This window comes from Sus scrofa, chromosome 12 (assembly GCF_054392235.1).
Source record: "Sus scrofa isolate SSC_HxYL_T2T_F1_AM1 chromosome 12, Sscrofa_HxYL_maternal_Yorkshire_Landrace_v2.0, whole genome shotgun sequence".
Classification (NCBI taxonomy): domain Eukaryota; kingdom Metazoa; phylum Chordata; class Mammalia; order Artiodactyla; family Suidae; genus Sus; species Sus scrofa.
In genome coordinates, this window is record NC_139394.1 from 48898947 (window position 1) to 48924056 (window position 25110).

Sequence of the window (25110 nt, forward strand, 5' to 3'; positions counted from 1 at the left end):
AATAATGTCTTCAAATTTTTGCATTTCTTTTTATATGCCTTTAATGTGTTAATATTGTTTCTAAAGGCCAGTTGGAATAGGAGTTTGCTGTTTGATTTTTAAGAGATTTCATAATATATTAACTTCCTGCAGAAGTATACAAAGTACATCGGTTTATGGAGTTCCTGTCATGGCTTAGCAGTGACAAGCCCAGCTAGTATCTGTGAGGATGCAGGTTCGATCCCTGGCCTCACTCAGTGGATTAACGATCCAGCAATGCCATGGGCTGTGCTGTAGGTTACAGACTCGGCTTGAGTCTGATGCTGCTGTGGCGTAGGCTGGCAGCTTACAGTTCTGACTCAACCCCTAGCCTGGGAACTTCCATATGCCAAGGGTGTGACCCTAAAAAGACAAAAAAAAAGTACATCAATTTATATTTGTAAAATAGAAATTTTTATCACTCTTATTCAAAACAAGAGCTAGTTTTGATAAAGCAACAAAATCTAGGATAGAAACAGTGTCCATATCTATTACAAATTTTGATTTGTAAGATAAGGAGTTTCTGTTGGGGCTCAGAGGTTAACGAACCTAACTAGTAAACATGATGTGGCAGGTTCAATCCCTGACCTTGCTCAGTGGGTTAAGGATCCAGCGTTGCCTTGAGCTGCAGATGTGGCTCGGATCCCGAGTTGCTATGGCTGTGGCTTAGGCCAGCGGCTACAGCTCCGATTGGACCCCTAGCCTGGGAACCTCCATATGCCTCGGGTGCAGCCCTTAAAAGACAAGAGACAAAAAAAAAAAGAAAGAAAGAAAAGAAAGAAAGAAACAACATGTGATTAACATATCTAGGACAGGAGTTCCCAGGCACAGTGGGTTAAGAATCCAACTGCAGTGGCTTGGGGGAAAAAAAGATTTCTAAGACATAATTATGCACCATTAGGTCCTTCAAAAGAACATTACTATTAAATCTTTGAAATTTTGTACTTTTTTTTCTGAATTTATTAGCGTAACTGTTTTTCTTTTCAGGGTTCATACCTCTTACAAATGACTGTATCCTTTCTTCAGCCTTGTCGCAAAAGTCCCAAAGAGACTTTCGTTTGTTTAGGGAAATGAACGTTGATCATTGCATTTCTAGGGATTTGATTTACTTTTTGTTCAAAGGTTTCTCTTAGGTAAAACACTTGAGAGGCCCCCATACTGGTACACACAGGATGTAAAAACAGAGCATGCCGTCCATAGTTAGAAAAACACCGAAGTCTCTTCAGCTCTGCATCTGAAATTTCAGGAAGTATCACACAGACAAACAAAAAAGACTTAACAGGGGCACCAGATTCCTTCTGTGGTGTCAGCTGACAGGGACCCAGTTTCTGACATCTGCCACCTGACATTAATGACTTCATGGTCATATGATAAAATTAAAACCCAGATTCAGTCACTGCTGCCACCAGCATGGACACGATCAGCCATGCTCAGGCAGAAACAGAAACAGACTTGGCCAGTCACCAGATTTAGTGGACAGAAGCCAAAGAGCTCAATGCCACCTGTGAGACTGGCCGGTGATGCTGAGGACTCAGAGGCGGCCAAGGTGCACTGTCAATTCTTTGGGTTCTGACCTTTACCCCAGTGGAACCTCTAGGAAGAGCTGGACTCATTGAGGAAAAAAAGTTGAGTTGCTAAGTGTGCTAGTGAGGCAGACTTTAGAGGGCTGCATTATCAAACTAATAGTCAGTGAAAGGAACAAATCCAGGGTTAGCAAGTTTACCTTCATCTCTTCATGGTGGATAAACACGGCTTTCTATTGAGATTATCATATCCTGAAAGGTCACGACATGCCTTTCAACATCAGCATAGCGAAAAATCAGAGATAAAGTGGTTTTTTAGGGAATCCAGGTTTATGGGAAATAGTTGAGATTTTGTTATTTGGGGGAATAGAACCAGTTGGAGTGGTCCAGTTATTTTTGGTTTGCGTGCAAACGGTTTTCTTTTTTTTTCAGTTGTGTTATATGACGTGCTGGATCATATTGGAAGCAGGGCAGAGTGTCAGGTTTTGTTCTACTCCACTATCGAGCCATCCTTAAATCCTTTAAAATCCACTTTTTCTCAATAGTGCTTACATGTCCACTGAGTTAAAAGTAGGGACCACTTTTTTCTTTTTTTAATGGAGAAATGAGTTTAGAAGTTCATGGTTTATGTAATCTAAAACTAGTATACTGAACAGTCTGATCTGAAGTGCCAGAAAACCCCAGGCTGCTGATATTCACACTGCTGATATCAAAACATGGCCTTCAGGCCATTATCTGTGCCTAACTCCAGCAGCTTTCAGGTAGGCTTTTGCCGTAAGTTGATTTGGTATTCCACCTGTTTGAAGCAGCTTTGTAAAATTGACCCCTTGATCACATCTCTTCTAAATGCTGAGACATGTTTCGAAAATGTAACTGTTATTTAAAATGTAAACATATTCCTTCCAAAGCATTACATATTTAAATGTCCTGATATTTGTCATTTTTGGCCCTGCACAGACTATTTCAAGGTAGGAGCTTTTCAGGATGTAGCAGAAAGTCATTTCTAAGTGCTTTCTGGTGATATGTAGTGGTTTGTAACAGGAGTTTGTCGTCTTAAGGTCATATATTCCCTCTTCTGCTCCATTACCCACCTCTGAACTCAATCTCCCTTCTTCTTCTTACCACCTACAATTATCCCCGTATACAGGATGTACGTAAATTACATATAAACTGTGCAAAGCAGTCACTGTGGCTTGTGAAAGATCCTGTGTGGACAGTCATGTTTATCTGTAGTGTTGATGTGCTGGTCTCTAAATCTGATTTCAGTCCAAAAGAATATCCGCTAAGGATGCCTTAGCCCACCCCTACCTAGATGAAGGGCGACTACGCTATCACACGTGCATGTGTAAATGTTGCTTTTCCACTTCGACGGGAAGAGTTTATACCAGTGACTTTGAGCCCGTCACCAATCCCAAATTTGATGACACTTTTGAGAAGAACCTCAGTTCTGTTCGACAGGTTAAAGGTGAGTATCTTTTTCTGGACTTCGGCCAGGCAGGATGACTCATAACATTGTCTGTTACATGGCCATGAGAAGCTGAGATCTGGATGGTGATCAAAGCTCCTTTACATGTTTATTTTAGAAACTTGCATTATAGCTGTTTATCTAGAGTATATATGCCAAGAAAGCTACACGTGTTGTAAAAACACTGATTTAATATTACATCCAAGGGAAGGTCAGGCAGAGGAATGAACATTTTGTTCTTGTTTTCAAAGCTGACTTAGTGAGTGTGATTCAATATATTTAATATGTAATTCACTCAGTGGGATTTCATGGAATGAAACACATTGGACGACTTCTTTATGTAACATGCAAGGTTTTAGAACACATAAACATCCACTGAGCGAGCCATCAGAATTTCTGATGGTCTACTCCAAATTTCCTGATATGATCTCCTATTGGGGTGGGGGTGAGGGTTAATGACATCCAGAATTCTGAGTGGTTTTAAGTGTCTGCTCAAGGACGTTGTAGAAGAGAAAGTAGTCCCTAAAGTAACTAGCCTGAAACTATATACCTAAATATCATTTGAGGGTTTTAAAGTGACTTTCAAAAAGGCAATAATTACCAGCAATTTAGAAGAGTTTATTTAGTTACTCTCAAATTTAGAGACCATTTACTCCTTCCACTGATGGGGTTTCCAGTCCATGTAACGCCACTTTGAGGGGGGGGTTGCCTGTGTTTCGCAGCAACTGTCATTTTTGATTTCAGGAAAGTTCCACTGGATCCTACTCATAGATGACATGTGTTTGATTTAACCAAACCACTAGGAAACACAGTTTGAGGCTGATTAGCGTTAACCCGAGAATCCACTGCTCCCGGGCCTGCACCTTAACATGGGTTGTATGATGTTTGTTTTCTCTACAGAAATCATTCACCAGTTCATTTTGGAACAGCAGAAAGGAAACAGAGTGCCTCTCTGCATCAACCCTCAGTCTGCTGCTTTTAAGAGCTTTATTAGGTAACTATATGTATGTAATTCTAACTATCCTGTTAGAAGTAAAAGGATGCCCTTTGTGGCTTTGTTAGCAGATTTCTGGTTTTATTTGTATTAGATAAAAGGTCCAACTGGAAGTTTCTGTTAGGAGTTTGGGCTTTAGTCGAAAGCGTATTCAAAGTGTAAGTGTTTGTTTTTACCCAGCTCCAGTTCACCGTGGTCACGGTGGTCGTTTTTCCCCAGATGACCATTAGACTGCCTGAGCCGTGTGTGGGGATCCGCCTTCCACCACCGTGCAGCAGCCACGGCCCTGGCAGTGGACACGAGCCTCTCGGCTCCCAGACCATCCCCACCACCTTAGTAATAACTGCACGCAAGAAAACTATGTTTTCTAGGTGGACTGCCGGGGTATCCTATTTAGAAGAGAAGCCAACAGTCTTATTGGTTAAAGAGCTATAAGCCTCCTCCAAAACTTAGGGAGCCTCATTCTCTTTCTCCTTTCCTTCTCTTTTTCCCTAATTCCTTGTATCAGTCAAGTCAGGAGACAGAAACCACACCCAGTAGTAATGTGAACTGGGAAACTTTAATAACACGAAGCATTAACTAGGAAAAGATGGTTAAGTACTAAAAGGGATGAAAGAGGATGCTGAAGAGTCCTGAAGTAGCAGATGCAGAAAGCAGGGGCTCTCTGGACTAAGGGAGAATGACCGAGGAAGAAACACAACTCAGAGGAAGCCCCTCCACCCACGGCCTCTTTGGAGGGGATCTGGCTCCCATAGGAACACAGCAGGAGGGTGATGAAGAAACTTCAAAAAGTGGGGGTAGAGCTGATCCATCAGAGAGCCTGCTGGATTGCAAAGAAACTTGCCAGAAAGTTGGGTAGACCGAAGCTGGGCCTTCCACCTCAAACAAACAAACAAAGCATGCCAGACCCGGAAGGGAGGTGGCTTCCTCGTGCTATGGCCTTGCAGGTGCCCTTCCAGCGCCCTCTGCTGACAAAGGCTCACATCCGCTTGGGGGCTCAGGAGAAAGGTGAACAAGATCTGGCTCAGGTATCAAAGCAGGACCCAGGGCGGCTTTGGATCCCAGAGGCCACACCCTTCCTGCCTTTCTCCCTCTCCTTTTCCCTCTCCTCCCTGCTTCTCTTTCCCTACCCCTCGCTTTTCTTTTCACTGGCCTTGACATAGTGTTGAAAGTGATTGAACTTACTGAGGGAGGAAGAGGGGAGTTTGCCTTCTGTGGTAAACACTGCAGCCAAACTCAGCGTGTCTCTTTTCTTCCAGTTCCACTGTTGCTCAGCCGTCTGAGATGCCTCCATCTCCTCTGGTGTGGGAGTGACTGTGGAAGATAATGTACTACTGAAGATGTAATGTAGCTTTCCACTGGAGTCTGGGATTTGCAATTCTGGAGGTTAATCATGCTTGTACTGTAATTTTACTAATGAAGTTTTAAATTAACAACCACTACTTGTATGATATGAATAATATTTAGAAATGTTACTAGACTTTTAATCTTGTAAAGTGGTTGTGCTTTTAGAAGAAAAATATTTTACCCAGAGTTGCACATGTTTTATGAATTTTAGTGCAGCTGTTATGGCTCACCTCAGAACAAAAGAGAATTGAACCAAATTTGGGAGTTTGGGGTTTTGTGTTTTTGTTTTGTTTTGTTTTTCTTTTTTAAAATGAAGTGAGATTGTTCACACACACATACACAAAGGACAGTAATACATTTTGATATTTGAGCCATTCCTAAAAATTGGGGGTTTTCTAAAACAAAAGAATCTAGAAACCTTGCCTGCGACCAATCATGGAGCCACGAGAGCTGATTGTGGCTGCACCTCGGGGGAGGGGGGAGGGGGAGGGGCATGCCACCTCATGATCAAGCCCTATAATTAGCTTCTCATTAGAGCCGTGACGGTGATGTGTGCTGTCTAAAATCCAATGTTGTGGGTAGAGAGAATGAGTTTGTGACTAGGAGAGACTCAACTTTTGTTTTCCTTACCCGGTATAAATATATATATATATATTTAATCTATTTTTATTAGAAGTTTTTCTGCTCTTTCTTACATAAAAGAACCCCCAAGCATGCATCTTTCATGTGTGTAAATAATTCATTTCTGGGCTAATTTCAAAAGAACCCCAACATTGCCGTATAGAGAGAGAACTAGCTTGCACATTTTAGGTCTGTGAAATTTTGTGAGACTTTTCCTGCACTGGACAGTAAAATAAATAAAAGACAAAAACAAATTTAAAAAAAAAATTAAGCCACAAAAAAAGGCACATAGGGAATTATGTCAAATGTGTTTGTGTCCTTAGGCAAAGCTGTGGGAGTCTTGAAATGTCACAGTAGTAAATAACTTATTACTTTTTGACAAATTCTTTTTTCTGTTGGAACACTGAATTCTTCTGTGCATATGTATATATGAATACAAATTGAAGGCCTCTACCTCCTGGAGTTATACAACTTGGCTTGTTTACCTCCACATGCTGATGATGACTATTTTTTTTTTTTTTAAGTTCAATGTGGAGACTTGAAACTTGAATGTCCCTTCCAACTTTTATATTAAAAATAAAAAGACAAGAAAATTGAAGATCGTTTTTCACCTGTACAAGGAATACTAATGGATCGTCTTAAAATTGGTCTAGGAAAAAACCTTGGTGTGTGTTACGGACAATTAACTGTTAAAGTTATTGTAAGTTATCTGTATTTAGCAGAGTATTTTCATCTTGAGTGATCTGAGCTGAATTTGAAGACTATTAATAAGTTATGTTTGGAAGTTTTAACTTCAATGAAGTAATTATTTGCTGTGAAAGAAACAAACATTGAATTACTAAACAAAGATGGTGCAATATCTTTGTTTTTTTTTTATGAGGCTCCTGAGAATCAACCCAACTGAAGCATTTCAATTCACTTGAATGAGAAACGTGTTTAGTATCAAAAGAGCCCAAGAAGACACTGGTGTGAAAGGTACAATCTCAGAGGTTGGTCAATTACCGTGGCACACTTACTGGTCACTTTGTACAATGTAGATTTGAAGTACAGTGGTGAAAACATTAAATGTGACATTTGAAAAAGATGTGTCATCTGTTTTATTTCAATTCCTTTTCTTTGTTTTCTCTCAGTACAGCCTGTATCCCGTGTTTGCAAAGTTTTGAGACATTTCCTATTTATATTTATATTTCCATTTCAGACTTTGAGGAAATCAGTTGTGCGTTTTTCAAGATCGCCAAAAACATAATGGTAACTTAGTTAACCAATGTCAAAGATACTGTGATTTAATATATGCAATTTGAAAGTCTTTTTAAATCTTAGAGTCTAATCTGGTGGTTTTCAAACTTTTTTTTTTTTTAAGCACAGAATCCTATTTTCATGTGAATCGAACTCCAATACTGTGGAGTCCATTATATTAAACAAATAAAAGCGGACTCCTGGGTGCAGCAGACTGCTAAGGGGGCTCGATCCCCTCCCCTCCTCTTCCTTTCTGCCTCCTGCTCCAGGCCTCTCAAAGGTACTTTCCGCCATGGAAGAAGTCCCAGCGGGGTGGTTGTGTGAGTAAGACCTGACACCAGTCTGCCTAAATTCAAAACACATTCTCTGAAGCTGGCTAAAGCAGCATTACTCTTGGGGTTATAGATGGCATGTGTACTCCCACCTATCCTTTCTTGACTTAGCAAAATGAATGGATTTTTCCTGACATGGGGGGAGCTGACTATTATGCGTTCATACAAATGCTAGTTTATTTTTCCAGCAAACTTTTGAAACCCTACAAAGTACCAATAATAACTTATAAGGAAGCCTTGTAAATATAAGTAATGCTTACATGAGAAAACTAGTTTTCATCACAAGAGCGTTATGAATTAATTGCACATATAACACTCTGAAACTAAACTTCTTCCCAGATAAACATTAGAGAAAACTCGTTGACCTGTTCCCACTGGAACCTGCTGAGCTAACCAGGGGATTTGTGCCTTACTTTGTTTTTCCTCTATGGTAAGTCATTTTAAATACTACTTTTATATTAAAATATATTAAAGAATAGAATGCATAATTTGCATGTATTTTTAAACTAAGGCAGCTTTTGAGGGGCTGTTCTCTATTATGCTTTAGTAATGTATGGACAGCCCAGTAGTAAATGGACACATTTAGAGTCTTCTCCGCAGTATTTGCCTCGCCGCTTCTCTGTCCTTGGTCTTCCCTGGTCTTTCTTTGGCTTTTGAAACTACTGTCCTTCTCCCTTTTGAAGGGACCACAGCTCTCCCTTACAGGTTCCTTGCTCTGCTTAATCCTCACATGTTTCTGTTCTCTGGGCTAGAGATCGATCCTGGATTTTCATCCTGCTCTAAAGCCAAGGGTTCTCCACTTGGCCACATGGTAGAATCACCTGGAGAACTTTCAGAAATTTCTATGCCAAGGCCACACCCCAGAATCTCTGGAAGCAAAGTCAGGCATTAATTCCATGTTGTGGTTTTGTTTGTTTGTTAAGTTCTCCAGTTGATTCCAAAGTGCGGCCAAGGTCCACTGCTGGACATGCTTGCGGCCTCTTTCGCTGTGAGAGAATAACCCCAAATCTCTTACTTATACCCTGATTTTTTATACTAGATATGTTAGAACTTTCCACTAGGTATCTCATGGGTACCTCAGCCATGCCAAAAATGAAATTAATGTGTTACCCCCCGTTTTATTATTATGAAATCATTCTCACTTCCCACTAGCTCTTTTTTTCTCCTTCCAAAATGGTTGGGGCTTAATCAGCTAGCGCCATCCTTAGCTTTTCATGAGGAGTTGCAGATGTGCTTGGAGTTAAGGGGGCAGAGCTGTGGACTGAACTGGGCCTCCTCTCTTCACATTTGGTTAGGACCAGTCCCAAGGTGGTGCTCCTGACAGCACAGCACAGGCTTTTCTTTTTTGGCAGGTGAGATGAAAGAGAATGACTGTAGTTATGGTGCTGCATCAGCTCCCTACCTCCCATCCCTGGGCTTCACTTCCACTCAGTTACATAAGCCAGAAGTCAGAGTCCTCTTAGCCCCATCTCAGCTCCAGAATTGCTTCACATTTTGCATTCCATTCTTTAATGTACTTTTATGTCAATATTTAAAATAACCTTTATCTCAATATTTAAAATAACCTATCATACAGGAAAAACAAAAATTGTCCATTTAATAAGTGCTATTCAATCTTGGGTTCTGTTTGTTTTTTGCTTTTTCGGGCCGCCCCCTCGGCATATGGAGGTTTCCAAGCTAGGGGTTGAATTGGAGCCACAGCTGCTGGCCTATGTCACAGCCATGCCAGATCCTTAACCCACTGGGTGAGGCCAGGGATCGAACCCACAACCTCATGGTTACTAGTCGGATTCATTTCCACTGTGCCACAATGGGAACTCCCAATCTTGTTTTCCACTTTAGAAATCAGGTCTGAATTGAAAAGACTGACTACTCACCGAATTTAAGGTCCAGTCTCTCCTCTCAGGTTTAAAATATTTTGAGAATCAAACACCTAAGTGATAACATTTTTCCCTGTACTTTTAGGTGATTTTTATCAGTGAGTGAATAATGCCCAGACACTTGGAAAAAAGTGGTAAATTACCACATTTTCCGGTTGATGTTGATAGAATTTTTAACAAGCAGATCCTTTTGCCAAGAGGTGTTTATGTTAGACTTCAAAGATCTCTGAAACAGTGGTCAGTCTCCTACTCTCTCAGGAAAATACTCAGTAAAAAAAGATCTTTACATAGTCAAGGAAAGATGGGCTTGTTTTTACTTAGGTTTTGATAATTAGTATTATCATTTTCACAGGTCATTATTCTTATAGCCACCTATTTTTGTCCATTTCTTAATTACAGTAATTCTATCTTTTTTTAAAATGAACACCTTTACCTTCGAGTTCCTGAGAATGCTTATACCTGAGAAGAAAAACCTTGTAAAGACAATATTGTGAGTTCCTTTTACAAACTATGTTGTTTGTGTATTAGTAACACATTCACATGGTACAACCTACACAAGGATAGTGAGAAGGAAATTGTTCTCTCCAGAGTTGCAAACCACTGTTTGCAGTTTCTGGGGACCATTCCAGGGATACCATGCATGGTGAAGCTTAGACGTTTTTACAGGAATGACGGCACAGTATGCACTGCCCTGTGCCTTGCCCTTTCCATCAGATGTGAAGGTTTTTCCACATGAACACATATAGAACTAAAGCTTTTCATTTGAGCCACTTTCTTATGAAGGCAAACAGTGAAAAACATGAATGTATCTTCTCTTATCTATGTTGTTATCCTTTGTCATACATTTTTTTTCCCATAAAGAAAACCAGTGTTCCCCTAGGTAACCCATTGCTCACATGTGTAATAGTCTATGTTTTCTAAATCATTTTTTATTTTGCTACAAATTTTCTTAAAAAACAGGTATTCTAAACCACATTTAAAAGAAAAAACTATCCATTTTTTCCATCCCACTAGAGAAAAATCAAAAGGCATTTAGCTATATAAACTTCCTCAACCTTCGCCAGATTCAGATGTGGCTCTATCTGCTCATTTGTGTACCTTTTTTCATTTCCATACTATTTGCCAAAACTCATCATTCAGCAGTTCTTCAGTTATTTTGTCAACAAGGGCCTTAAAAATTAATTTCTTTATCATATACATCATTATACATATGGCAAATATAGACCAATAGCATAACCAAATCATTAATTTCTATACTTTCATCTAACTATCAAGAATAGGTTGAGCAGAGTTTTACAACCAGTTGTGTTCATATATCTTTTTGACTATAGGAAAAATATTTGATTTTTATTTCTAGCAATATAGATGATTAGATATTCTATAAAAAACATATAGAAAAAGTGTGGCGGTTCCTTAAAAAACGAAAAATAGATTTACTATGTGGTTCAACAACCCTATTTCTGGGCATGTATCCAGAAAAAATGAAAACTCCAATTCAAAGAGACACATGCATCCCAGTGTCCATAGAGGTACTATGTACAACGGCCAAGAGATGGAAGCCAGAGACAGGTTTCAGACGGCAGAGTAGAAGGACTGGTGCTCATTTTCTCTCATGAAAACAACAAAATTACAACTAACTTGTGAGCAACTTTCAGCAAAATGGACTGGAAACTATCGCAAAAGTTATCGTACTCCAAAAGACAAAGAGGAAGCCACATCAAGATGGTAGGAGGGATGGTTATGCAATATAAGCAACCCCATACCCTCTGGGTGGGCAGCCCACAGACTGGCAAGTATCTGTAGCAAAGAGGCTTCCCCATGGGTAAGAGTTCCAAGCCCCACATGAGGTTCCCACAACTGGGGATCTGGTATTTGGAGGAGGAGCCTCCAGAGCATTTGGCATCGAGGGCCAGGAGGGCTTGTGCACAGGAGCTGCACAGGACTGGGGGAAACAGAAACTCCACTCTTGAAAGGCACACACAGGCTTTCGTCTTGGGGCTAAGCAGAGATTCCATAGGAATCTGGGTCAGACCTGCCTGCAGTTCTTGAAGGATCTCCTGGGAAAATGGGGTGACTGTGGCTCATGAGAAGAGAATACAAATGCAGGATACTGGAGATGCATTTGCAGTTAAGAGACCAATAACTTAAAACAATCTTGTGTGTGTGTATTGCTTTTTGTTTGTGTATTGTTTGTTTGCCATTAGCAAACCAAAAATATCCAATAGATACACACACAAACAAAAAGCAATCCAAACACAACACTAAATATCATCACCAAACCACAAGAGAAGAAGGGAAGAAAAAAGACCAACGGAAACAAATCCAAAACAGTTAATAAAATGGCAATGAAAACATACATTATCAATAATTACCTTAAATGTAAATGGACTAAATACCCCAACCAAAAGGCATAGGTTGGCTGAATGGATACAAAAACAAGACCCATATATATATGCTGTCTTCAAGAGACCCACTTCAGTTCTAGGGACACATACAAATTGAAAGTGAGAGGATGGAAGAAAATATTATTCCAAGCACATGGGAATCAAAAGAAAGCTGGAGTAGCAATACTCATATCAGACAAAATAGACCTTAAAATAAAGAATATTATAAGCAACAAAGAAGGACATTCGTAATGATCAAAGAATCAATCCAAGAAGATAACAACAATTGTAAATATATACGCACCCAACATAGGATCAACTCAATATATAAGGCAACTTCTAATAACCTTAAAGGGAGAAATTGACAATAACACAATAATAGCGGGGATTTTAACACCCCACTTACAGCAATGGACAGAGATTGTCCAGACAGAAAATCAACAAGCAAACACAGGCCCTAAATGATGTATTAGATCAAATGGACTTAATAGACATTTATAGAATATTCCATCCAAAAGCAGAATACACATTCTTCTCAAGTGCACATGGAACATTCTCTAGGATTTATCCCATTCTGGGCCACAAATCAAGCCTTGGTAACTTTAAGAAAATTGCTATCATATCAACCATCTTTTCCAACCACAACTCCCTAAGACTAGAAATCAACAACAAGAAAAAAAACTGCAAAAAACACCAACATGTGGAGACTAAACAACATGCTACTAAACAACCAATGGATCACTTAAGAAATCAAAGAGAAAATTTAAAAAAATACCTGGAATGGAGTTCCCGTCGTGGCGCAGTGGTTAACGAATCCAACTAGGAACCATGAGGTTGCGGGTTCGATCCCCGCACTTGTTCAGTGGGTTAACGATCTGGCGTTGCTGTGAGCTGTGGTGTAGGTCACAGACGCGGCTCTGATCCTGCGATGCTGTGGCTCTGGTGTAGGCCGGGGGCTACAGCTCCTATTTGACCCCTAGCCTGGGAACCTCCATATGCCGCGGGAGCGGCCCAAGAAATGGCAAAAAGACAAAAAACCTGGAAGCAAATGACAAAAAAGACACAACAATCCAAAACCTATGGGATGCAGCAAAAGCAATTCTAAGAGGGAAGTTTACAGCAATACAAGCCTACCTCAGGCAACAAGAAAAATCTCAGATAAACAACCTAACTCTATACCTAAAGCAACTAGAGAAAGAAGAACAGACAAAACACAAAGTTAGCAGAAGGAATGAAATCATAAAGATCAGAGCAGAAATGAATGAAATAGAAATGAAGAAAACCATAGAAAAGATCAGTGAAACTAAAAGCTGGTTCTTTGACAAGACCAATGAAATTGATAAACCCTTAGCCAGACTCATGAAGAAAAAAAGAGAATTCAAATCAGTAAAAATGAAAAAGAAGTTACAACAGACATCACAGAAACAAAGGATCATAAGAGACTACTACAAGCAACTGTATGCCAATAAAACAAATAACCTAGAAGAAATGGACAAATTCTCTAAAAAGTACACTCTTCCAAGACTAAACCAAGATGAAATAGAAAAGATGAATGGAAGTTCCCATCATGGCTCAGCGGTAACAAACCCAACTGGGATCCATGAGGATGCGGGTTCCATCCCTGGCCTTGCTCAGTGGGTTAAGGATCTGGCGTTGCTGTGAGCTATGCTGTAGGTCACAGAAAGAGCTCAGATTCCAAGTTGCTGTGGTGGTTGTGGCAGAGGCCAGCAGCTGCAGCTCTGATTTGACCCCTAGCCTGGGAACATCCTTAGGCCACATATGCGGCCCTAAAAAGCAAAAAAGAAAAAAAAAAAGATGAGCAGACCAATCACTAGTACTGAAATTGAAACTGATTTAAAAACTTCCAGCAAACAAAAGTCCAGGACCAGATGACCTCACGGGTGAATTCTGTCGAACATTTAGAGAAGAGTTACACCTATCCTTCTGAAACTATTCCAAAAAATTGCAGAGGAAGGAACATTCCCAAGCTCATTCTATGAGGCCACCATCACCCTGATACCAGCAAACAGAACCCAGCAATACATTAAAAGGATCATAAACCATGATCAAGTGGGGTTTATCCCAGGGATGCAAGGATTTTTCAGTATCAGCAAATCAATCAGTGTGATAGACCACATTAACAATAAATGCAGAAAATGCTTTGGACAAAAACACCCATTTCTGATTAAAAAACAAAACCAAAAACCCTCAAGAAAATGGGCATAGAGGGAACCTAGTTCAACGTAATGAAGGCCATATATGACAAACCGACAGCTAACATCATTCTCAATGGTGAAAAGCTGAAAAAATTCCTGCTAAGATCAGGAACAAGACAAGGATGTCTGCTATCGTCACTGCTATTCAACAAGCACCCTGCAGCTCAGTATCAAAAAACAAAAAAAAAACCAACCCCATCAAAAAATGGGCAGAAGATCTAAACACATTTCTCCAAAGAAGACATACAAACGGCCAAAAAACACATGAAAAGATGCTCAACATCACTAACTGTTAGAGAAATGCAAATCAAAACTACTTTGAGGTACCACCTTACACCAGTCAGAATGGCTATCAGCAAAAAGCCTACAGGAATTCCCGTCGTGGTAATGAATCCTACTAGGAACCATGAGGTTGTGGGTGTGATCCCTGGCCTCGCTCAGTCGGTTAAGTATCCGTCATTGCTGTGAGCTGTGGTGTAGGTCGGAGACGTGGCTCAGATTTGGCGTTGCTGTGGCTCTAGCGTAGGCCGTCAGCTACAGCTCTGATTAGAACCCTAACCTGGGAAGCTCCATATGCCTCAGGTGTGGCCCTAGAAAAAGAAAGACCAAAAAAAAAAAAAAAAAAAAGTCTACAAACAATAAATCCCAGAAAGGGTATGGAGAAAAGGGAACCCTATTACATTGTTGGGTGGAATGAAAATTGGTGCAACCATTATGGAAAACAGTGTGGAGATTCCTCAAAAAACTAAAAATAGAATTACCATATGATCCAGCAATCCCACTCCTGGTCATCAATCTGGAGAAAACCATGACTCTAAAAGATACATGTAACCCCGGTGTTCATTGCTGCACTGTATACAATAGCCAAGACATGGAAGAAACCTAAATGTCCATTGACAGAGGAGTGGACAAAGAAGATGTGCTATGTGTACACAACGGAATATTACTCAGCCATAAAAAAGAATGAAATAATGACATTTGCAGCAACATGGATGAAAATTATCAACCTAAGAGACACTAGTCAGACAGTGAGACTCAAATATCATATGCTATCACTTATATGCAGAATCTTTAAAAAGGGTACAGATGAACTTATTTGCAGAACAGAAACAGACTCACAGACTTCAAAAAACTCAGATTCGGGGGGAGGGATGGGCTAGGGGTTTGTGACGGAAATGTTCTAAAATTAGGTTGTGATGATGGTTGTACAACTATAAATATAAAAAATTCATTAAATTAAAAAAAAATTTTTGGGAGTTCCCGTCGTGGCGCAGTGGTTAACGAATCCGACTAGGAACCATGAGGTTGCGGGTTCGGTCCCTGCCCTTGCTCAGTGGGTTAACGATCCGGTGTCACCGTGAGCTGTGGTGTAGGTTGCAGACGCGGCTCGGATCCCGCGTTGCTGTGGCTCTGGCGTAGGCCGGTGGCTACAGCTCCGATTGGACCCCTAGCCTGGGAACCTCCATATGCCGTGGGAGCGGCCCAAGAAATAGCAACAACAGCAACAAAAGATAAAAAGACAAAAAAAAAAAAATTTTTTTTGTAGTTCCTATTGTGGCTCAGCAATAACAGCCAAATAGGATCCATGAGGATGTGGATTTGGTCCCCGGCCTCACTCAGTGGGTTAAGATCTGGCGTTGCCGTGAGCTGTGTAGGTCACAGACGAAGCTCAGATCCCACCTTGCTATGGCTGTGGCGTAGACCGGCTGCTACAGTTACCATTCAACCTCTAGCCTGGGAACTTCCATATGTCATGGGTACGACCCTAAAAAAAAAAAAAGAATTTTTTTTTAATTTAAGTATTTGCTGTATAGCACAGAGAACTGTACTTAATCATAAACTAAAAGAAATTTTAAAATAATCTTCACATAGAACCGAATCACTTTGCTGTATACCTGAAACACAATATTGTAAATCAACAACAGTACCAATGAAAAGAACTCTATTAAAACCTAGCAATTCTTGACAATAACAACAAGCTTTAAATAGCTGAGCTTACAGAAAAAGGGATTTAGAATTTTTCCCCCCTCATTTTTGACCTCCCTGCAGCATACCAAGTTCCCAAGTCGGTGATCATATCTGAGCCACAGTAGCAACAGCAGTGCAGGATCCCTTAACCCACTGTGCCAGGCTGAGGGTAGAAACTGCGTCCTGGTGCTACAAAGATGCCACTGATCCACTGCACCACAGGAGGAGCTCCAAAAGAAGGAATTCTTTTTTTTTTTTTTTCTTTTTGCCTTTTCTAGGGCCGCTTCCGAGGCATGTGGAGGTTCCCAGGCTAGGGGTCCAATCAGAGCTGTAGCTGCCAGCCTACCCCAGGGCCACAGCAACGCGGGATCCGAGCCGCGTCTGCAACCTACACCACAGCTCACGGCAACGCCGGATCGTTAACCCACTGAGCAAGGGCAGGGACCGAACCCGCAACCTCATGGTTCCTAGTCGGATTCGTTAACCACTGCGCCACGACAGGAACTTCAAGAGGGAATTCTTTAAGGATCAAAACCAAAGATCACTGGAGCCATTGCTTTCCTAAGGTCATTTGCCAGTTAGCAAAAATAATAACAGCCAGTACTAATCGTTAATTTTTACTGACTCATTACTATATGCCAGACCCAAGTACTTCACAACAACTGTAAGGTGGGTACTATTATTAGTTCCATCTCTCACAGGAAGACAACTGAGACGCAAAGAAACAAGTTAGAATCTTGGCTACTGACAGCTGCCAAGGGGACAGATACAAGGCCTTGAGCAAGACACGGAGTTAAAACTTAGGCTTCCCCAAATATAGCTGAGACATTGAAAGGGCTTATGTCTTCAGTTAAAGCTCTGTCAAGGGGAAAAATTCCTAGCTGCCAGAAAGGCAGCCTTTGTCTGTTACAGCCTTAGCTCCAGGTGGGAAGCGTCCTCCACAAGAATTTTAAACCACAATTGTGCCCTTCTGTGTCCTTAGACTTCAGATTTATGCTACCATCGAGGCTCAGGAAACTGAAACCAAGATATTAACTTAAAGTGGCCCTCAGCTGGTAGTGCCCTGGAGTGTCTGGCAAAGGCAAACACAGATGATGTTTTTTGTTTTTTTGTTTGTTTGTCTTTTTGCTATTTCCTGGGCCGCTCCCGCGGCATATGGAGGTTCCCAGGCTAGGGGTCGAATCGGAGCTGTAGCCACCGGCCTACGCCAGAGCCACAGCAACTTGGGATCCGAGCCGCGTCTGCAACCTACACCACAGCTCACGGTGACACCGGATCGTTAACCCACTGAGCAAGGGCAGGGACCGAACCCGCAACCTCATGGTTCCTAGTCGGATTCGTTAACCACTGCACCACGACGGGAACTCCCAGATGATGTTTTGAGAGGAGTACATCCCTGACTGGGGGCCCTGAGGATTCTGGTTGATAAAGCCCACCCAGATATGAACTTACAATCCAAATGACAAAGCTCTGGGAAATAAGCCACAATACATGAGAGAATTACAAACCAAGTACTTAAGCTATTGAAAGTATTGGATGTAGAAAACAGAATGATTATGCTTTAGAGTACTTAGAAAAATAAAGGAAGTTAACAAAAAGTCCAGCAAGGAATAAAAGTCATTGAAATATGACCAGGCAAATTTGAAAAGTAATCAACTTACATGAATGAAAAAAAAAGTCATTGAAAATAAAAATAAATAGCAGATTGAACACAAAGAAAAACTAAAACTTGTAAAAACTTACCCAATATTCATTACCTCATATACAGCAGAAATAACACAAATGCAAAGGAGAATAATAAAAGATACTGAGACTTAGGATAGAGTGAAAAGGACTGAATCTATATAAAATTGAAACTCCAAAGATAAAAGGGTAGAAGAGAGGCAATATAACGTAATAGCTGAAATTTTCTTAGATTTGATCATAGTTAGGAATCACCGAATTTAGGAAGCACCACAAATCATAAACAGGATAGGCAACTTACTGACACTGCAGAGTGGCAAAGAGGAGCTCCTAAATGTAACACAGCAAAAATTGCCCCAAAAAGAATAACATGTTGAAAGGGTGGGATCAAGATGGCAGAGTAGGAGCTCCCACTGTGGCACAGCGGAAACAAATCCGACTAGGAACCATGAGGTTGCGGGTTCAATCCCTGGCCTTGCTCAGTGGGTTAAGGATCCACTGTTGATGTGAGCTGTGGTGTAGGTCACAGATGCAGTACTGATCCCGCATTGCTGTGGTGTAGGCTGGCAGCTATAGCTCTGAGTCGACCCCCTAGCCTGGGAACTTCCATATGCCACTGGTGCAGCCCCAAAAACAAACAATCAAAAAAAAAAAAAAAGTAAAAGAAAAGAATAAAATTCCCCAGAAGAAACAAACAATGAAACAGATCTCTGCAGTCTAACAGACACCAAGTTCAAAAAGGAGATAATGAAAATACTGAAGGAATTAAGAACAGGTATCAACCATAATGCAGATTACTTTAAAAAGGAACTAGGCAAGTTCCAGTTGTGGCTCAGCAGAAATGAACCTGACTAGAATCCATGAGGATGGGGTTCAATCCCTGGCCCTGCTTAGTGGGTTAATGATCTGGCATTGCCATGAACTCTGGTGTAGGTCACAGACATGGCTCTGATCTGGCATTATGTTGCTGTAGCATAGACCAGCAGCTGTAGCTCCAATCCCAACTGGGAAGCTTCCATAAGCCAATGCGGCCCTAAAAAGTGCACGTGCGTGCGTGTATACACACACACACACACACACACTAGAAAGTTTAACAAGGAGCCAAGAAAAATTAGAAAATTCATTTGCAGAGACAAAACCTGAGTTAAAGGCATTTAACAAAAGAATGAATAATGCAGAAGAATGAATAAGTGACTTGGAAGACAGAATTATGGAAATCACCCCATCAGGACAGCCGACAGGAAACAAACAAAAAATTAAAGCAATATCATAAAGTGTGCCAATCTAAGCATATTAGGGATTCCAGCAGGAGAAGAAAAAAAGAATTGAAAATACATTTGAAAACATTATGGCTGAAAACTTTCCAAATCTAAAGAAAGAAGCAGATACCCAAATACAGGAAGCACATAGGGCCCGAAGCAAGTTGAACCCAAACAGACTTACGCCAAGACATATTACAATAAAGATGGCAAGAATTAAAGACAGGAGAGGATTCTAAATGTAGCAAGAGAAAAACAATTATAAGCAACCCCCAGAAGGCTCTCAGCAGATTTCTCTACAGAAATGATACAGGCAATATATAAATTCAAAGTTCTACAAGGGGAAAATCTGCAATGTAGAATACCCAGCAAGATTATTATTTAAAATGATAGAAGTAGAAATAAGAATTTATCAAACAAAAACTAAAAAAATACAGCAATACTAAACTCATTCTAAAATAATGAAAGGTCTCCTCCAATTTTTCTTTTCTTTTTTTAGGGCCGCGCCTGCAGCATAAGCAAGTTCCCAGGCTAGGGGTCAAAACAGAGCTGCAGCTGCTGGCCTACCCCACAGCCACAGCCACAGCTGATCCACACTGTGTCTGTGACCTACCCCACTGCTCATGGCAATGCGGATCCTGAACCCACTGAGCGGGGCCAGAGATCAGATCCACCTTTTCATGGATACTAGTTGAAGTCTTTACTGGTGAGCCACAACCGGAACTCTTGAACCGTCTCCTCTAAATAGGAAAGAGGTAAGAAGATATAGGATAGAGGAAATCACAAATGAAAAGTAATCAGTTGGGAGTTCCTGTCATGGCACAGCAGGAACAAATCCGACTAGTATCCATGAGGACACGGGTTCAATCCCTGGCCTCACTCAGTAGGTTAAGGATCTGGCAGTGCCATGAGCTGTGGTGTAGTTTGCAGATGCGGCTTGGATCTGATGTTGCTGTGGCTGTGACGTACACTGGCAGCCGCAGCTCCAATTTGATCCCTAGCCTGGGAACCTCCATATGCCACATGTGTGGCCCTAAAAAAAAAAAAGGCAAAAAAAATTTAAAAAAAGAAAATAATCACTTAAATAAGCCAGTATGCAGATCAGAAAAAAATAAACACCTATTTGTGAAAGCAATGACAAACACGAGGATCAGCGGAAGGATAAACATGAAGATGTAAAGGACATCAAAATCATAAAATATGGAGATGGGCAGAGCTCCCGCTGTGGCACAGTGGTTAAGAACCTGGCATTGCCACAGCTGTGTGGTGGAGGTCACAGAAGCAGCTCAGATTCAATCCCTGGCCTGGTAAATTCCATATGCCACAAGTGTGCCAAAAAAAAAAAAAAAAAAAAAAAAAGTAAAAAAATTTTGAGGAAGGATAGTAAAAAAATCTAGATTTTTTTTTTTTTAGAATGTATTTGAGCCTATATGACTATCATTCTAAAGAAAGCAGCTATAGGAAATTGTTAACATACTTGAAAAAGAGGGCACAAGTAATACATTCACAAAAACCAAAAAGAAGAGGATACAGCATAAAACAAAAGGAAATCATCCAACTAAAAAAAGAAAGAAAAAGGAACTGGAAAACAAGTTCTAAAATGGCAATAAATACATATCTATCAATGATTACCTTAAATGTCAGTGGACTAAATGCTCCAATCAAAAGACATAGTGGCAGACTGGATTTTAAAAAAAAAAAGAAAGAAAAAAGAAAAAAGCAAGAGCCTACAACATGCTGCTACCTCTAAGAGGCCCACCTTAGGGCAAAGGACACAAATAAATTGAAAGTGAGGGGATGGAAAAAGCTATTTCATGTGAATGGAGATGACAGGAAAGCAGAAGTCAAAATATTCATATCAGACAAAATAGACTTTAAAAGAGAGGCCAAAGGAGTTCCCATCGTGGCTCAGTGGTTAACGAATCCGACTAGGAACATGAGGTTGTAGGTTTGATTCTTGCCCTCACTCAGTGGGTTAAGGATCTGGCATTGGCATGAGCTATGGTGTAGGTCACAGATGGGGCTCGGATCCCACTTGCTGTGGCTCTGGCGTAGGCCGGCAGCTGCCGTTCTGATTAGACCCCTAGCCTGGAAACCTCCATATGCCGCAGGTGCGGCCCTTTAAAAAAATTTTTTTTTAAATAAAAATAAAACAGAGGCCATAAAGAAATATAAAGAACACTATTTAATGATAAAAGGATCAATTCAAGAAGAGGATGTTACACTCACCAATGTAGATGCCCTTCATAAAGGAGTACCCAAACGCATAGAACAAATACTAACAGACAAAAAAGGAGAAATTGATAGGAATAAAATAATAAGACTAACACCCTACCTACATCAATGGACAGATCTTCTAGATAGAAAATGAATAAAGCAACAGAGAGCCTAAATGACACAATAGGAGTTACATTTAATTGATATTTTCAGGATATTACATCAAAAAAAATCCAGAATATACATTCTTTTCGGGTGCACACTGAACATATTCTAGGATTGACAACATACTGGGGCACAAAACTAATCGCCACAAATTTAAGAGTATAGAAATTATTTCAAGCATCTTTGATCACAATGGCATGAAACTAGAAATCAACCACAGAAAGAGAAACAGGAAAAAAATGATTGCATGCAGATTAAGCATACATTCCTTAAAAACCAATGGGTCAATGAGGAAATCAAAAAGGAAATTTAAAAAATACTTTGAGGGATTCCCGTTGTGGCTCAGCAGTAATGAACCTGACCAGGATCCATGAGGATGCGGGTTCAATCCCTGGCCTCACTCAGTAGGTTGAGGATCCAGCATTGCTGTGAGCTGTGGTGTAGGTTGAAGACATGGTTCAGATCCTGTGTGGCTGTGGCTGTGGCATAGGTTTGCAGCCGTAGCTCTAATTTGATCCCAGCCTGGGAACTTCCATATGCCACGGTTGTGGCTCTAGAGAGCAAAATTAAAAATAAAAAGTACTTTGAGACAGGAGTTCCCATCGTGGCGCAGCGGAAACAAATCCGACTAGGAACCATGAGGTTGCGGGTTCAATCCCTGGCCTCGCTCAGGGGTTAAGGATCCAGCACTGTTGTGAGCTGTGGTGTAGGTTGCAGACACAGCTTGGATCTGGCATTGCTGTGGCTGTGGTGTAGGCTGGCAGCAACAGCTCTGATTAGACCCCTAGCCTGGGAACCTCCCTTTGCCGCGTGGGTGCGGCCCTAAAAAGCCAAAAAAAAAAAAAGTACTTTGAGACAAATGACAATGAAAACACAACCATACAAAATATATGGGTTGCAACAAAAGCCATCTTAAGAGGGAAGTTTAGGGTGATACAGGACTTCCTCAAAAAATAAGAAAAATTCTCAAATCAACAACCTAAGCTACCACCTTAAAAAAAAAATCAAAAAGAACAAACAAAACAAAATCGGCAGAAGGAAGCAAGTTATAAAGATTTTAGAGGAAACAGAGATTTTAAAAAACAATAGAAAAAACCGATAGAATCAAGATCTGTTTTTGTTTTTTTGTTTGTTCAGAGAAAACAACAATTGACAGACTTCTGGCCAGCCTCACTAAGAAGAAAAGAGGGAGTTTCCATTGTGGCTCAGTGACAAGGAATCCAACTAGTATCCTTGAGGACACAAGTTCAATCCCTGGCCTCACTCAGTAGGTTAAGGATCCAGCATTGCCGTGAGCTATGGTGTAGGCCTCAGACATGGCTCAGATCCTGTGTCGCTATGGCTGTGGCAAAGGCCAGCAGCTGCTGCTCCAAGTTGACCCCTATCCTGGCAACTTCCATGTGCTGTGGGTGCAAACCTAAAAAGAAATGAAAGAGAAGAAAAACAACCAATACTGCAGAAATACAAAAAAAAGAAAGAGAACCATGAACAATTAGAAGAAGTGGACAAGTTTTTAGAAACATACAGCCGATCAAAACTGAGTCAAGAAAGAAATGGATAATGTGGACAGACTGAGCATTAGAAATGAAATAAAATTTGCAATTTTTTTCCTTTTTTTGTCTTTTTGCCTTTTCTAGGGCCATACCCACAGCATATGGAGGTTCCCAGGCTAGGGGTCTAATTGGCGCTGTAGCCACCGGCCTACGCCACAGCAACACAGGATCCAAGCCGTGTCTGCAACCTACACCACAGCTCACAGCAATGCTAGATCTCTAACCCACTGAGTGAGGCCAGTGATCGAACCCGCAACCTTGTGGTTCCTAGTCGGATTTATTAACCACTGAGCCATGACGGGAACTCCTAAAATTTGCAATTTTAAAAACTACTTATGTGCAAACCAGCTATAATGAAAAAAAAATCATTATATAAAAAAATAAAAACTACCTACAAACAAAAGTCTACCAAATGTACAAAGATCTTACACTAATCCTTAAACTCTTCCAAAAGATTAGAGGAGGGAATACTCCCAAAGTCATTCTATGAAGACATCATTACCCTGAGAACAAAACCAGACAAAATGCACTACCAAAAAGAAGAAATTACAAGCCAATATCGTTGTTGAATACAGATGCACAAGTCCTCAACATAATACTAACAACATATAAAAAAATTATACACCACTAATTTGGATTCATCCCAGGATCATAAGGATGGTTAAACATACAGAAATCAATGTGATGTACCACTTCCTATCAAAAAAACACAAAATCCATATGATCATCTCAATAGATGCAGAAAAAGCATCTGACAAAATTCAACATCCATTCATGATAAAAACTCTTACCAAAGTCAGTATAGAGGGAACATATCTCATCATAATAAAAGCTATTTATAACAAACCCACAGCCAACATAATACCCAGTTGTGAAAAGCTAAAATCTGGAACAAGACAAGGATGCCCACTTTTCCCACTTATATTCAATATAATACTGGAAGTCCTAGCCACAGCTATCCGACAACAAAAAGAAATAAAAAGTATCCAAATTGGAAGGGAAAATGTACAATTGTCATTATATACAGATGACATAATACTACATACAGAAAGTCCTAAACTCCACACAAAAACTACTAGAATTGATGCATGAATTCAGCAAGGGGCCATGATACAAGATTAACATACAGAAATCAGTTGCATTTGTGCATACTAACAATGAAATATCAGAAAGTTTTTTAAAGTCCCTTTTAAAATTACATTTTATAAAATAGAATACTTAGGAATAAACCTGACCAAGAAGGTGAAAGACTTATATCCTGAGAACTATAAAACAGTGATAAAGGAAAATGAAGATATTTTTAAGAAATGGAGGAGTTCCCTCTTGTGGCTATGTGTTTCCGCTATGTAATTAAGAACCCAACATAGTGTCTGTGAGGATGCAGGTTTGATCCCTGGCCTCGCTCAGTGGATTAAGGGTCCAGCATTGCTGCAATTGCAGCGCAGATTGCAGATGCAATTTAGATGTGGTGTTGCCAGGGCTATGGTATAGGCCTGCAGCTGCAGCTCTGATTTGACCCCATATGCTGCAGGTGTGGCTGTAAAAAGGGAAAAAAAAAAAAAGAAAAACAGAAAAATTGCTCTTAGATTGGAAGAATTAATATAGATGAAATGGCCAAACTACCCAGAACAATATGCAGATTTAATGTGAGCCCTTTCAAATTACCCATGACATTTTTCACAGAATACAAATAAACCAAAAATTTATATGGGACCATAAGAGACCCAGAATTACTAAAGCAATCCTGAGGAAGAGGAACAAAGCTGGAGGTATAATCCTCTCAGACTTCAGACAATATTACAAAGCTACAGTAATTTAAAAAATAAAAACTGTGTTATTGGCACAAAAACAGGCAGATGGATCAGTGGAACAGAACAGAGACCCCAGAAATAAACCCACACGCCTATGGTCAATTAATCTTCAACAAAGGGGGCAAGAATACACAACAGAGGGAGTTCTCTCGGTGGCTCAGCAGTTAAGGAACCCAACTAGTATCCATGAGGACGCAGGTTCGATCCCTGGCCTTGCTCAGTGGGTTAATGATCTGGCGTTGCTGTGAGCTGTGGTATAGGTCGAAGATGTGACTCAGATCTGGTGTTGCTATGGCTGTGGGGTGGGCTGCAAGCCAGCGGTGTAGCTCTGATTTGACCCCTAGCCTGGGAACCTCCATATGCCGAGGGATCGGCCCAAGAAATGGCAAAAAGACCAAAAAAAAAAAAAAAAAAAAACACCTCCTAGAAAAGAACACA

At 40.5% G+C, this 25110-nt stretch overlaps 1 protein-coding gene across 3 annotated transcripts in view; it reads left to right on the top strand.

The window, feature by feature from the left end:
* NLK (nemo like kinase) overlaps positions 1 to 7050 on the top strand; it is a 150602-nt gene extending 143552 nt beyond the window's left edge. For 2 of the 3 annotated variants that reach the window (XM_021067474.2, XM_084985565.1), the window contains exons 9-11: positions 2808 to 3006; positions 3907 to 4000; positions 5260 to 7050. In XM_021067474.2, the coding sequence (XP_020923133.1) occupies positions 2808 to 3006; positions 3907 to 4000; positions 5260 to 5314 (348 nt within the window). In that variant the 3' untranslated portion in view covers positions 5315 to 7050. The remainder of the gene's footprint in view (positions 1 to 2807; positions 3007 to 3906; positions 4001 to 5259) is intronic. The other variant, XR_002337277.2, reaches the window with a different exon arrangement.
* Positions 7051 to 25110: the final 18060 nt, after the last annotated feature.